Raw genomic sequence first — 15,119 nt, forward strand, 5'->3', positions numbered from 1 at the left:
GCGTTGCGAACCAAAATTAGTATCAGTTCAGTATCGGATATTTGTAGCCAATATTGTAATTTTTCCAGTATCGAATCGGTGCATCCCTATGCCTGTGTCTAGGGTAGAATAATACTTCAAAAGCGAGTTGAAATAGCAATTGGAATAACTTCAGAAACAAAATATTCAATCTGTAATGCACAACAATGACTAACTCTGCGATAATGAAAATGCCTGTGATTCTTGTAATAATCTTGTAATTTGTGATTCATATTTTCAGTCTTCCAAAAGCTTATGCTCCTGGGTGTGTTCCAGTCTGAATCTTATTTTCTGAAATATGATGGAAATCTAATGTTGCAAAGTTTGAAAGATAAACTTCTTGTTTTTATCCAGAGAGAGCCAATAAGGTCCTGCTCCTGCTCTTCACGCTGGAGATGCTGATGAAGATGTATGCGTTCGGGCTGCAGATCTACTTCATGGCGCTGTTTAACCGCTTCGATTGTTTTGTGGTGTGCGGCGGCATCCTCGAGCTTCTCCTCGTCGAGTTTGAATTTATTCCCCCCATCGGCATCTCCGTGCTTCGCTGCATCCGTCTGCTGAGGATTTTCAAGATGACACGGTACTTGTTAAAAGCTCGTCTTGATTCTGTCTCCGAGGTGGAAGATTTATCTCTTTTCACAGACACAGAAAAGACATACAGTTCTTCTCAAAGCTGCGGTCGAGCCACGATATTTCAAGTCCTCATTGTTTGAATCAAATTCTGTGTCACTCAGGACTAGTTTGAGTCATGTCAGAGTCAAGTCCAATTTGGCCTGTCATGACAACAAAATCTACAGTTCGATATATTGAGGCAGGAATCACGATAAACGATATTATTGAAGGCCTTATAATACTGCAGAAAGTAACTCTGAAGCTTAAAAATAACAGTTCAGCTCTGTTTGAAAAGTTTATAAAATATCCCTCAATGAACTTACTTTGTGTATTACATTAGCAAAATTGGGAAAAATGCGAATAAATGTACCGACGATAAATATTGAACCCAAACTTGTATTGTTTACCTGTCATTTAAGATAAGTCGATATTATGCACCGATCCAATACTGGTATTGGATATCGCAGCCGATACTGAAAAAAATATGATATTGGGTATCGGCTACAAATATCCGATACTGAACTGATACCAGTTTTGGCTCTCACTGCCTTAAAAACACAACTTTCACTGACTAAACCTCAGTGAATATGGGCATGCTGTATATCATTGTGAAGCTAAGAACCTGGAGAATAGTTTTATGTGTTTTTGATAGCAACAGCATGCTAAAGCTAGCTGGAGCATGCTATTATTAGCTGCAACCAATCAAGGCTGGGTTCGAAAACTATGATAGAAATAGTAGCCTAATGAAATACAACGGTCACTGCTGGAGTGTTTGTATTTTAGTTTATGAATTGATCTGTAACATCATGGCAAGAAATATACGATTTTATTTATCTCACAATGGAGATAAGAGGACCATTCACTCAGAGAAAACCACTTTAAGAAAGTCTCTTGGTATCCGTTGACAGCGGATATCAGCAGATGCTCAAACCCCCAGTGTCGGTGCAAAAAAGCTAGATCAGTGCATCTCTAGTCGATATAGTAATTATCATGACAGCCCTAAGTTCAAGACTTTCAGTTAAGTAAGAACTAAGTAAGTGCAAGTTCTGAATATGTAAGTCCTAGAATATTAGGATCAGCATGTATTGGCCCTTTAACATTAATAAAGACATTTACATGCACATTTTAGCTCTTAACTGCAAAAATATATGATATCTGATGTTTTTGTTGGGATGAACGTAAACTATTTTCATTGGAAGGTATAAATTTCATTCTGGATCTGTTTTTTTTCCATCTTAAGTCACTGTGTGTTTATTTCCCTAATTTCTAGACACTGGGCTGCGCTGTCAGACTTGGTCAACTCTCTGCTCAACTCGATGAAAGCTATCTGTTCCCTGCTGCTGCTGCTCTTCCTCTTCCTCATCATCTTTGCGTTGCTGGGCATGCAGTTGTTCGGAGGCAAATTCAATTTCGATGAGACTCAGATGAAGAGGAGTACGTTCGACTCTTTCCCTCAGGCCCTGCTCACTTGTTTCCAGGTTAGCTCTTCTTTCTCTCTGACTCTTTTTTATGATTTTGCCTGGGGTTGTGCCAGGGTTAAAGCTTTACCGACTTCTGTGTCTCATCAGATCCTGACTGGAGAGGACTGGAACGCCGTCATGTACGATGGCATCATGGCGTACGGAGGCCCCATCTTCCCCAACATGGTGGTCTGCATTTACTTTGTCATCCTCTTCGTTTGTGGCAACTGTATCCTTCTGTAAATCTTCATGCATTAGCTTTAAATGGAGTAGAGGCTAAAGCTGACTGGACACTGCTGAGAGCTGCAACCTGATTTAGGCGCTCAGTGCAATGCTACCAAATATTACGTTTTATTTTCTAACAAATAAGTTAAAGGAACAGGCCACCGTTTTTTCATACTGAGATATGTTCTTACCTGAGCTTAGACGAGTTGATGTGTACCTGTCTGGTTTTTGTGCGAGCGCTCAGTCACTCAAAAAGACCAACGATATTGTTAGCATTTAGCCTCCCCTCCTCTCCTCTTTGGGGCCAAAAGGGGTGAAGTTAGAAGCGACCAAGCTCTTCCACGTTTTCCCTATCTAAAGGGGCTAGATCCAAGTTGGCCATTTTATACTCACTACTGCCACCTCAGGTCATACGTGTAACTGCACCTTCTATATCAAGCTCGTCTATGATGGCAATTCGGACCCGAAGTGACACCTTTTTGAGTGACTAGTGATTTTAGAGGCAGTTGTGGTGAACAGGTCTGGGCTCATTCTGTACCTTAGGACATTGTTGGAACATTTAGGGGGAGGAAATTAGATAATTTTATCCATATAGTCCCTTTAAATACGGTTACGTGAGTAGTTACATGATCCAAGTATAGTAACACAAAATTAAACATGTAGATTTTCTAAGCGGATAAAAGGGGTACTATATTGTAAGGCGTAATAATACCTCAGGAGCACTTCGACGTCCGCGTAGTAATATCTTCAGAATTCTTTCGGAGTGAAGATATTACTGAATATATTAGTGTTCCTACAGTGTTACTATGCGTCACAATATAGTGCTTCTTTTAATCCACTCAGTAAATGTTTAATTTTGTGTGACTATACTTGGATCGTGTAACTACTCATATAACTGTATTTAAATAGGGAAAACGTGGAAGAGCTTGGTCGCTTCTAACTTCACCCCTTTTGGCCCCATAGAGGAGAGGCTAAATGCTAGCAACATCATTAGTCTTTTTGCGTGACTGAGGCCACGCACAAAGACGCAAAAAAGGTACGCAACAACTCGTCTAAGCTCAGGTAAGAACATATCTCAGTATGGAAAAACAGTGGCCTGTTCCTTTAAGGGGAAAAAAAGAACCTGAAATAAACCCAAGGAATTAACCCTCATACGGGAATTTAACTAATATGCAGGGAAAAGTCCGTAATGTTCCCGGAGGAAAGTTTTCAGGCAAGAAGCAATTTGCTGAATATTAAAAATCTATTGTTCATTACAAAATTGTTAGAACTTGCCCAGTGTCCTACATGATCCAAACTGAACATGCTTTGTAATTTTTTGAAAGTATTCCTTAGTTGTACTGCCCAGACATCTTGCTGAATGTCTTCTTGGCTATCGCTGTGGACAACTTGGCGGGAGGCGGTGGAAAGACCAAAGTTGAGTAAGTAGAAGTTCAGATTTAAAAAAGACTATGTACATTTTTCTTGTAGAGGAAAAGTTCAATGCAGATTTTGTGAATATTGCTCGACTTGTAACTGAGTGTCATTGACGTCATAGAGAGAAAAAGGAAGAGGAGGAAGAGTGGGATGATGATGAAGAGAAAGAGGAAGATGCCGGGGTAAATGTGTTTGCTTTTCATAAAGGTCTTGGACTGGTGGAAATGGATAATGTCTTTGTGTCGTTTGACTATATGCTACTGTTCTTCGATAATATTGTTTGTAAATGTGTCATATTTAACCTCTTAACCCTCACCTGTACTGAGCATATTTTCCCCAGTTTGGCTTTACCCAAATATATGAGATTCTTGAAAAAAGTGTGAAATAGCAACAAAAATGAGCAGAGAAAGAGGATGAAAACGCAGCAAAAGAGCGAAGAAAACGAGACGACCAAGTCATAAAATTGCAACAAAAAAGTAGCAGAAAAGTGACAGAAAAAGTGAGAAAAACTTGATGAGAAAGTGAGAAAAAATTTATGAAAAAGTGAGAAAAATGCCATAAAAGAGCAATAAAAAGGCAATGAAAACAAACTGTCCAAAAAGGTTGCAACAACATGGCAACAACGCAAGGAAAAAGATCCGTTCAGATCAGTTTTGTAGTTCACAGCTTTCAAATGAGACATTATACTTTTTAGATTTGTATTGGGTAAAGCTGAACTGGAGGAAATGCACTGGGTTAACGTGGAGCTTGATTTGATCTGAATGTGTGAGTGTGAAGGTTTCCCCTTTTGAATCTTTTTTCAATCTTGTTTTGTGTGACCATAGAATGACGAAGACGACTGGCAGGAGAATGAGGAGCTGAGGGCCATTGAAGGCCTAGAAGGTCTTGTATGATTTAAACCTTATAATTTAAAGTAATGGTGATAGATATGTAAATGTTGCACTTGTCTTTTTTTCCCCTTCTGAACAACAGGAGTCGCTCCAATGAAACCAGAATTCTCGGGACCCAAAGAAAAGATTATACCAATCCCAGATGGAAGTTCTTTTTTCATTTTAGGGAAGAAAAACTGGTAACCAGCCACGAACACACTACAAAAACTACACAAAGGCTCCAACCTATTGCTCAGGAGCTTCTAGTTACACTTCACCATTACACACCATTAATCTCTTAACTCCCGCCTTAATCGAGCACATCTTCTCCATTTCAGCTTTACCCAAATCTATAAACTTCTGGAAAAAAAAGTGTCGTAACAGTGACAAAAACTAGACATAAATGAGGATGAAAACACAGCAAAACAGGGGATAAAAAAGTGATGAAAAAGCAAAACCAGAAATCTTAGATGACTTTTGTAGGTCTTAGCTTTCAAATAAGGCTTCACACTGACTGTAAACTCCAGTCGAGAAGCTGAAATGGAGAAAATGTACTCGATTAAGGCGAGGGATAAGAGGTTAAAAGTAGTTCTCCAAAGACTTTCAACATTTCTATAAAAGACTGGCCAAATTTGACTTTCTTGGCAAAACACCTCTTATGCTTCAAGGCACAAGAGGTGTTTGTATTGAAATATAATTTGGCTACAAACTGTCCAGGGTGATCCAAAGTTCCTCAAATATTCCCAAAGCATAAGTAGCCATTTTTATTGCGCACATGTTGCTCACCGATGTGGAAATAGGTTGGAGACGCCTGTTTACGCGATCATAACAAACACAACAACGTGGGCTTATGTTTTACACGTTTGTCCTGTCGTGCCCAGTTTGCGCGTGGCCTGCCACAACTTCATCCATCATCCATACTTCACCAACTTCATCCTCGTCTTCATCATCCTCAGCAGCATCTCTCTCGCTGCTGAGGACCCCATCCAATCTCACTCCTTCAGAAACATCGTAAGACCAATCGTTTTTCCATCTCATGTTGTATCTGAAGGTGTTTTTTTAATTCCACACTTGTCTTTGTATCAGGTACTTGGATACGCCGATTACGTGTTCACCTCTGTTTTTACTGTTGAGATTGTCCTAAAGGTAACGGTTCAAACTGCTTGAAATAAAAGCATCAGTGTTCGTGCTTGACAGTTTGCTTCGATGTGCAGATGACGGTGTATGGAGCCTTTTTGCACGAGGGCTCTTTCTGCAGAAACGCCTTCAACCTCCTGGACTTGCTGGTCGTCAGCGTCTCGCTCACTTCCTTCTTCCTGCAGTGAGTCCATTCACACAGTGTGCCGCATGCCTTACCTTATTTATATTCTAATTTACGTATCTAAATGCTTCGTTTTCTTCCAGTTCAAGTGCCATCTCTGTAGTAAAGATTCTCCGAGTGCTGCGAGTGCTCAGGCCTTTGAGAGCCATCAACAGAGCCAAAGGATTAAAAGTAAGTGTGGGGCTTTTTATAATGGCACCGGCCCCCTCTGACCAACCACTCACTCTGCCTCCATTCACCCCACTAGCACTTGACAGATACACGCGCAAAACATTTTACCACAAAATTAGTTGTAGCAGTTGATAATATCATCTACTACACCTCTACCGATTTCAGATATTATAGACAAAATGTCCATTGGTGACATGCCGACATTTGGGTGGAGAAATATAGTGGGGAAATAAACTGGTCAGCAATGGAAAATGATCAGATTCAACTTTTGTGGATTTTTCTCTGTAAGAAAAGTGTCATTGTCTGTGCTGCAGATATTACTGTACATGAATCTGCCAAAGGGACTTCAAATAGAAATTATGTCCAATGTTCATTAATATGTAGAAAATATTTGGAGGTAAGTGCTTCAATTAGCTCTTACTGTACCATACCAACTTTATTTATAAAGCACTTTAAAAACCTTACAGCTTGGCCAAAGTGCTGTACACAAAAACAATACAGGCCAAAAGTTTGGACACACTTTTTATGTCTTGGCTTTTCTTTGTTTTCTACATTATTGACACACTGCGATTCTCATTGAAGGGATTAAAGTGATAGTCTGGAAGTCTTACAAATTTGCAAAATATGCAAAATCGATCACCTGGTCTTGCATTTTGATGTAAAGCAAGTAATGATACCGGTATTTAAATATAATTTTTTGTAAAGTCCCTCCTTCCTGGATCTCAGCAACTAATCAGAGTCTAGGGTCCTCCTGCGTTGACCAATGAGACAAGCTTTTCCTGTGGAGCAGCCTGTCCGGTCCAATCAGGAGGGAGGGGGAGGAGCTTGATCGTTTGCTTTTGAAAATCCTGTTCCTGCTCTCCTCGTTTGGCAAACCAAGAAAGGCTTGTGGATAAAGAGGGGAGGAATTTGATTGTTTACTTTGAAATGTCACTCTTGTCTCTCCTCACTTTGCAAACTTACAGACTATCACTTTAAACTATGAATGAACACATGGGATTATGACGGAAACAAAAACAGGTGAAAAAACTCCAAATGTGTTTTATTTTCTAAATTCTTCAAAATTGCCGCCTTAATCCTTCATCAGGGCAGTGATATGTAGTTTATTGATATGTATTGTGCTTTTACAAATAAAAATAAATACAAATACAGAATACGATTCAAACACGGTAGCGCCTCATTTGCTTTTTGTGCTTCCCAATTATAGAACTACAAAAAAATCACTTCCTTTGATTTGCTGTATCTTTTTTTCTGACAATAAAACAAAACAACATTGTTACGACCCGGCTCAGCTAGTTAAAGGAAGTAACAAAAACCAAGATGTAAAATGGATAAATAAAGTAGTAATTTAATAAAAGGAGTGTAAAAGGTAAATTTAACAAAGGAGCGACAAAAAATAACCAAACAAAGGCTATTTACAGTATTTACAAAAAGGTTAGCCAAAACAATATTTGTCAAACTAAACAGACGTGGCGAAATCAGGCCTAACAAAACCAAACAAAGTCATGACTAGACAACGAGTGTCACTTGATTCCAAGTCACGTAAACGTGAACATACCAAAAAGTGACGCAACACTAACGGCAACAGGGAGCGAGTGTCTCTGAAAACACAAAAGTAAGCATTAACAACGAAGAGACACAGAACACAAAACGGCATACTGGCCACAAAGGCCAGCAGCCCCGAATGAGCCACGGTGGAGTCCTTTTATAGAAGCACAGGTGGTTTTAACGAGTTCTCCCCAGGTGTAGAACTGCCAGGACTTCCAATGCACTCCAATCACAGCCCAGGACCACAGCAGCAAGTGTACATGATGGGAAAAACAGGTTTAGGCCACACAAACAAAAATATACCAAAAAGGATAGAACCTGGAGGCCTGGGGCCGTAACAACATATTCTTGATAAAGGATTACTGGCTCCTGTCCCCATCCTAAGAGAGTTTTTTTTTTTCTTTAATGGGGAATTAATGTTTATACTTAATGTCGTCTCTTACAGAATGTGGTGCAGTGTGTGTTCGTGGCCATTCGCACCATTGGAAACATCCTGATCGTCACGACGCTCCTACAGTTCATGTTCGCCTGTATCGGAGTACAGCTTTTCAAAGTCAGTGTCGACAAAACGTTGCGGCCTTTACGATGCTGTACTTGATCCTTAATTACGCTCATGTTTGTTCTGTAACAGGGCAGGTTTTATAGCTGCACAGACGAAGCTAAACACACACCAGACGAATGCAAGTCAGTGTCAACATTTTGTCTTCTACTGTCTCATTCTAAATGTTGAATGTTGATTTTTTTTTTTTTTTTTTTACACGATTGCATCTCATTTCAGGGGGACATTTGTTGTGTACAAAGATGGCGACATGGCCCACCCCATGGTCAAAGAGAGAATCTGGGAGAACAGTGATTTCAACTTTGACAATGTTCCTATGGGAATGCTGGCTTTGTTCACGGTCTCCACATTTGAGGGCTGGCCACTGTGAGTGACATTTTATGATGTGTAAAAATAATAGTGTCAGCATTATGGTTATTGTGAGACATATTGTTCCAACTTTCAAACCTGTTTTAATGGGATATTCCAGGATTTTTGATATAGGGCCTCATATCCTAGTTATCCAGAGATTTTTTTTATCATGCAGTCCTTATATTTGAAGAGTTTAGTGGTGCTAGGCTAATGCTAGGCTAGTGCTAGTGCTAGTGCTAGGCTAGTGCTAGGCTAGTGCTAGCGCATGTCTATGGTAACTAGTAGCCGGCATTAAAAACCTCTTCAAAATCATCGGGTAGTCCTCCAAACGTTGCCATATCTGATTTGTAGAAAGCTCCTTTGTGAATTCCATGTGTAGTAATGCCGGCCGCAGGTAAACAAACTACTGTAGATCCGGTAACCCATAGCAAATCACTCCGCCGCTGCATAGCTTACAACCAGGACGCTGATGCTGCTCAAATATAAGTTATTTTAAATGCAAAATGGTTATATTTGAAAAGTTATTCAGTCAACACAGACATTTATATGGGTAGTCTGTTGTTATAAGTGATTTGCCTCAGGTGCACTGTGCTTGGGTCAGACTGTTTTTAATGCAGGCTACTAGTTACCATAGACATGCACTAGCCTAACACTAGCCTAGCACCACGAAACTCTTCAAATATAAGGACTGCATTAATTTTTTAATTTTTTTTAAATCTCCAGAAATCAACAACACTCTGGATAAACTAGGAGGGCCTTTGTCAAAAATCCTGAAATATCCCTTTAATGTTTTATTTCATATATCTATGTATTTTCTTACATAAAGGCTGCTGTACCGGGCCGTAGACGCCAACGCCATAAACCGCGGCCCCATCTACAACTACAGAGTGGAGATCTCCATCTTCTTCATCATCTACATCATCATCATCGCCTTCTTCATGATGAACATCTTCGTGGGTTTCGTCATCATCACGTTCAGAGAGCAAGGAGAGGCCGAGTTTAAAAACTGTGAGCTCAACAAAAACCAGGTATGTTCATCTCAGGCACACGGCAATTCTCCTTTAGTGAAGACGACCTTGGCCTGCGCATAACTCTGTGATTTAACCTCTAAACCCCCACCTTAACCGCATGCAGTTTCTCCAGTTCGGCTTAACCTGAATCTAAAAGTTTACAGCCTCCAGGCCAGTGTAACGCCTCATTTGAAAGCTTGAAGGCCTATCAAACTTATTGTAACTTTTTTGTCACGTTGTCGCCGCTTTGTTGCCACATTTTTTAAGCGTTTTTGTTGTCTTTTCGTAGCTTGTTCATGTTTTTATTTCCATTGCGTTTTGTCATGTTTTCGTCACTTTTTTCTCTCTCTTTTGTCACTCTTTTGTTGCATTCATGTCACTTTGTTGTCACATTTTTTTAAGCGTTTTTGTTGTGTTTTATTTTTATTTTATTACCTTTTCATTACTTTTTATTGTTGCTTTGTGTCTCCCTTTTGGCACTCTATTTTTTCGTTGCTTCTTAGTGGCTTTTTTTTTTTAGCACTTTTTAGACATGGGGTATTAGCTTAAGCAGACACTGTTTATTCAGTCTTACGATTTTAATAAAGATCAGACCACATCACTTTATCCTCCCACTGTAATGTTGCTGCAGTGTACTTGACTCTACATTACGACTTTAGTTCAATTGTGAATGTGATTTATGGTGCGCCGCTCGTAGATGCAAAAGTGCTAACTTAAATCTAAACACAAAGCAATGGAAAAGCATCACTTGTTTTTCTTCTCCGTTCCAGCGTCAGTGCGTGTACTATGCTCTAAAAGCGCAGCCCATAAAGATTTACATCCCCAAGAATCCATCGCAGCTCAAGTTTTGGAGAATCATCAACTCCAGCCAGTTTGAGTACATCATGTTTGTCCTGATTCTCGGGAACACGTTGACCCTCGCGGTTCAGGTACACATTTCATATCTATCACTGCCATTACTGTAGCACCTTATTGTATGTTTACGTCTCATCTATCCCTGTGCGTTTCAGCATTACGAGCAGTCAAAGCTCTTTACCTCCATCATGGACCTCCTCAACATGATCTTCACTGTGGTGTTCACCATCGAAATGGTCATCAAGTTACTGGCACTTCGCGCTCATGTAAGTCCCAATATCAACTCTATGCCATTTTATTGTTGTTGAGGATTGTTTGTCTGAAATCTGGAACAGTCTTTTCTTTTCTTTTTTAACTATTTCTTTTCTTTTTTTTTTCTTCTTAACAATAAACAGAAAAAACAGAAACAAAGAAGGAGAAAACAGCGGCAAAACAAATAAATAAATAGTTAAATCAATGGCGTAAAAAATAGATAAATAAATAAAATAAAATAATAAGATAATAAAATTCTTTATTTATGTCAGCAGTGTGGATTTTGCAACCTCCTGTATAAGCAGATATTACACACATACAGTATAAGTTTCTACACATATACTGTATATACACACATTCCCACTATTTTTTGTTTTATACAACAAAACACGGGTACGTTATATCTGCACATAGATTATTATTATTTTGTCAAGGTTTAAGTTTAGCACCCTATTCATTTAGATTAGTTTTATATGAAACTCCTGTTGATTTCATGATTTTTACTTTATTTCTTTATTTTATATATTAATTTAGCTTAAACTACATCAATTATCTATATTATATTATATAGTATGAGTAAGTCTAAATCTCAGGCATAATTATTTTTTCTTAATTTTGTTTTACTTGCCAAAATGAACACTGCTAAGCATCATCAACCATGTTTAAATACTTATTGGTAGCTTTTTAATAGCTTTCTATTAGAGTTGTTTACATCTTATTTTTTACTCCATATCAATACATGTTATTGCCTGCCATTCATGTCCAAAATAGTCTTTAAGGGGAGACCAGTCGTTTACGAAATTGTCCAAAGTTCCATCCAGTGCATTATGTAATCTTTCGTATGGTAACAGTGTCAAGAGTTTCTCACGCCAAAGAGATAAAGTAGGAGAGTGTTCTTTAATCCAGACTTGTAGCATGGAGAGGCGAGCGGTGTACAACATTATGAGCATTGGTTTCGTTTCCGGAACAGTCTTTTCATCTGCGCTCCTCTCGTTTGATGATTATTTCAGTTTTATTTATTTTATTTGCCTTTTTAGTGTAATTTATGCACATTTCTACATCCCTCTTATTCTGGAAGCGCTCTTAACCTCTTACCCTCCACCTTGACCGAGTGCGGCTTTAAATGCAGTTCGCATTTACCCAAATCTAAAAGCTTCTTGTTATTTTTTGTTGTTTTTTTATTGCGTTTTTTGAGTGCTTTTTTGCTGTGTTTCTGTCAGTTTTTTTATCGCTTATTGATAATGTTATTGTCCCTTTTCTTGCATTTTTTCATCGCTCTTTTCACTCTTTTGTCGTGTTTTTGTCGCTTGTTTTGTCATGTCTTTTTCGGCACATTTTTGTCACCCTCTTGTTGCGTTTTTATCCTCGTTTTTGACACTTTTTTGAGTAGAAACTTTTAGATTTGGGTAAAGCCAAACTAGAGAAAATCAGTTCATGTGATATAAACTTACCCTGTCCAATAATGCTTTATATTCTCATGCAGCACTACTTCATTGACCCGTGGAATTCATTCGACGCTTTGATCGTCGTGGGGAGCGTTCTGGACATCGCTGTGTCTGAGTTTAGCGTAAGTAGAACTCAGACCAGGAGGAACATTTTGATATTTTCATGTTTTTAACAGTTTTTCATACATTTCAGGGCGGAGGTGGACACCATGAGGTAAGAGCTATTCACATGAAATAATATTGAATGAGTGAATATAATATAAATGTCATATTTTCTTATCCCGCAGGGTAAAGGGGAGAGTGGCAAAGTGTCCATCACGTTTTTCCGTTTGTTCCGAGTGTTGCGATTGGTGAAACTGCTCAGCAAGGGGGAGGGCATCCGAACCCTTCTGTGGACCTTTGTCAAATCTTTACAGGTCAGTCCACTTTCTTGGTATTGAATAAATTGCGTGACTTTAAATCCTAACAAAACCATCACAAATAATTTACTACAACAATTAATGTAACCATGATCGTCTTTCCTGTCTAGGCTCTGCCCTACGTCGGTCTGCTCATTGCCATGATCTTTTTCATCTACGCCGTCATTGGGATGCAGGTAAGAGTGTGCACTGCAGTGTCTGGCATGGCGCGAATATATTTCTTGGGTATTAAAGACTCCTTGCCGTCTTTTTTTAGACCTTTGGAAAAGTGGCCGTTGACGACGATACTGAAATTAATCGAAACTGCAACTTCCAGACTTTCTTCATGGCTGTTTTGGTGCTGTTCAGGTAACATCTGTAACGATTATTCCATTGAATGAAGAGGGACTTAAGGGATGCCTTCACTGATCATGGGTGAAAGACCAGAAAGCTCTTTGCAAGCGGCAAATCATGAAACCTGCCTTTATTTAGGTGATATAATCTGACTCAAGACCAAATTGGAGCGACTGCTGTTGTTTTTTACTTCCTCAATTTTCACCAGATGTTTTGATGAATGGTAGATAAACAGCTGATGCATCCAGGCGTGTGACACTGTTTATTTCAATTATAGATCTGTCACAGCGCAAGGCAAGCAACGCTGTCTGTGAACATTGTTTTTTTTTGCTGGTCATGGAGCTATTATTGTTTTATTGATCCATTCATGTGGCCTCCCAAAGGCCTGAGGGGTTTTCTACGAAGCGGAAGGTTAGCGGGACAATTTTAGCGTTAACCCTGGTTTTGCGGATCCACAGAGATCTCCATGGAAACGTTCGCCTTGTGCATAACCTGCTGTGGACCAGGTTTAGTTCCAGCTTAGATAAGAAACAGCTCTTTGACCAATCAGAGGAGAGAATCCTCCGCTTTGTTGCCCAAAGTCTACAGTGTATGGAGTGAGTGAGGAGCGCAGAGGGAACCTTGAGCAGCAGTGAGAGAAGTCTTTCATTTGAAAGCTTGCATGGATTTTATAATGTAGCGACATCGTGTTGTAACTTCTACACATGTGGCTGATGCAGATGTTAGATGACTACATGAAAACATTTATTTTTCCATATTTCTTGTCCACATAATAGTACAAGTGTTGCATTAAAGATTGTCAACAAAATGAACCCAAAGAGAAATCGACTGATAACGTGTTTTGTAGTAGCTCCAGGTCCAGAAAGTCCACGTCTGGGTTTGTCAACCCGGGTTACAGGACAAATCCAGGTTCAGTTCAACCAGCTTTGCAGTATCTGGACGTGACGACATCGCAATCGCTCCTCTAAATTAGATTGGGTCCCTTATGCAACTCAAAGGCCCTTTGACTAGTTTTGAAAGATATCACTAAACATATGATCTACAAATGTTAAGATAAAAAAAAGATATAAAAAGATAGAAGATAGAATAAAGAAAGAAATTCATAGACATTTTTTAAAATTGTGTTACTCTCAACACTTTGGTCCAAATTGACAATTGTGGTGGTGTTGTCGGTGAAACATATCTTTCTTAGCTGCTACTTCCACCATATATATTAATTGTGCGGCTTAAAGTTCTTTAAACTCACAACTGTTGCTCATGTGTGATTGAATTGTGCCACCATTTTTAATATCCAGTGGGAAAATTATAGTTATATTTTTCCTTTTCTGGCAGAAATGACATTGACAACAATATACTGTGTTTTGTTTCATGTGGATAGGGCCCCGTAATTCCAAAGATTGTAAGTTCTACCACAGAATCCTGCTTGTCCTCCACTTCCGTATTAAACTATTGGCTATTGGCTCTTTGCATGGTTATGATGTTGAAGGCGCCATATTCCTATTGCAACAAATAACAAGTCTAATGAAAAGGCTAATGAAAAGGTGTGATTGCAGGTGTGCCACAGGAGAGCAGTGGCAGGAGATCATGCTGGCAGCTCTGCCCGGGAGACGCTGTGACCCACAGTCTGACTTTGAACCAGGAGAGGAGTATTCGTGTGGCAGCAACCTGTCCTACATCTACTTCATCAGCTTCTTCATGCTCTGCGCTTACCTGGTAAATGGGAAGTCCTTAAATGCTAGATGGGGATGCACAATTACTCACAATCAAATAAAAAATAGCTGTTTTCATTGTTGTATTAATCAATTCGTGAAGCCTGCAATAATATATTTATCATACGGCAGGATAAAATATCAGCAGTTTGGCTATATTACATGGTCGTTTTCCCACTCTCTGCCTCAGTCGATGACAACAGGCTGGTGCGATGTTGTAAAGTTATCTGAAACCCTTTTATGAATTGATTTCAGGACAAATGAATTCACGTTTATGTAGTGTAGATTTACAGCTCTGATGGAAGATCAGACACAGAAATCTGGATAACAGCATTACACCAGCATCAGCAGTGTAGTAGCAGTTTGAAAAGCTAACTCCTGGCTCTCATATTTCCACTTCATCATCATAGTGCACTGTTACCCCCCCCTACACTTGGGGCTTTTAGTTAGAGTCTTACTGACTACAGGAAAAGGGCCCATATCATATTATTGAGCTTGAATTGAGCTTGCTATTCCAATTGAAACGAGATTAGAACTACTCAATGG

The 15,119-nt window shown here is 39.3% G+C and overlaps 1 protein-coding gene across 1 annotated transcript in view; it reads left to right on the forward strand.

Moving 5' to 3' along the window:
- cacna1fa (calcium channel, voltage-dependent, L type, alpha 1F subunit a) overlaps positions 1-15,119 on the forward strand; it is a 29,400-nt gene that overhangs the window by 5,999 nt on the left and 8,282 nt on the right. The window contains exons 13-35 of the mRNA XM_079558493.1: positions 373-598; positions 1,901-2,108; positions 2,199-2,319; positions 3,664-3,736; positions 3,853-3,913; positions 4,556-4,613; positions 4,704-4,800; positions 5,482-5,611; positions 5,687-5,746; positions 5,815-5,921; positions 6,005-6,092; positions 8,086-8,193; positions 8,272-8,324; positions 8,419-8,565; positions 9,377-9,578; positions 10,331-10,489; positions 10,571-10,681; positions 12,151-12,234; positions 12,306-12,326; positions 12,400-12,528; positions 12,642-12,707; positions 12,788-12,879; positions 14,418-14,577. Coding sequence (XP_079414619.1) covers positions 373-598; positions 1,901-2,108; positions 2,199-2,319; positions 3,664-3,736; positions 3,853-3,913; positions 4,556-4,613; positions 4,704-4,800; positions 5,482-5,611; positions 5,687-5,746; positions 5,815-5,921; positions 6,005-6,092; positions 8,086-8,193; positions 8,272-8,324; positions 8,419-8,565; positions 9,377-9,578; positions 10,331-10,489; positions 10,571-10,681; positions 12,151-12,234; positions 12,306-12,326; positions 12,400-12,528; positions 12,642-12,707; positions 12,788-12,879; positions 14,418-14,577 — 2,561 coding nt within the window. The remainder of the gene's footprint in view (positions 1-372; positions 599-1,900; positions 2,109-2,198; positions 2,320-3,663; positions 3,737-3,852; positions 3,914-4,555; positions 4,614-4,703; positions 4,801-5,481; positions 5,612-5,686; positions 5,747-5,814; positions 5,922-6,004; positions 6,093-8,085; positions 8,194-8,271; positions 8,325-8,418; positions 8,566-9,376; positions 9,579-10,330; positions 10,490-10,570; positions 10,682-12,150; positions 12,235-12,305; positions 12,327-12,399; positions 12,529-12,641; positions 12,708-12,787; positions 12,880-14,417; positions 14,578-15,119) is intronic.

Source organism: Gobius niger (assembly GCF_951799975.1).
Source record: "Gobius niger genome assembly, chromosome: 6".
In the NCBI taxonomy this organism is placed as follows: domain Eukaryota; kingdom Metazoa; phylum Chordata; class Actinopteri; order Gobiiformes; family Gobiidae; genus Gobius; species Gobius niger.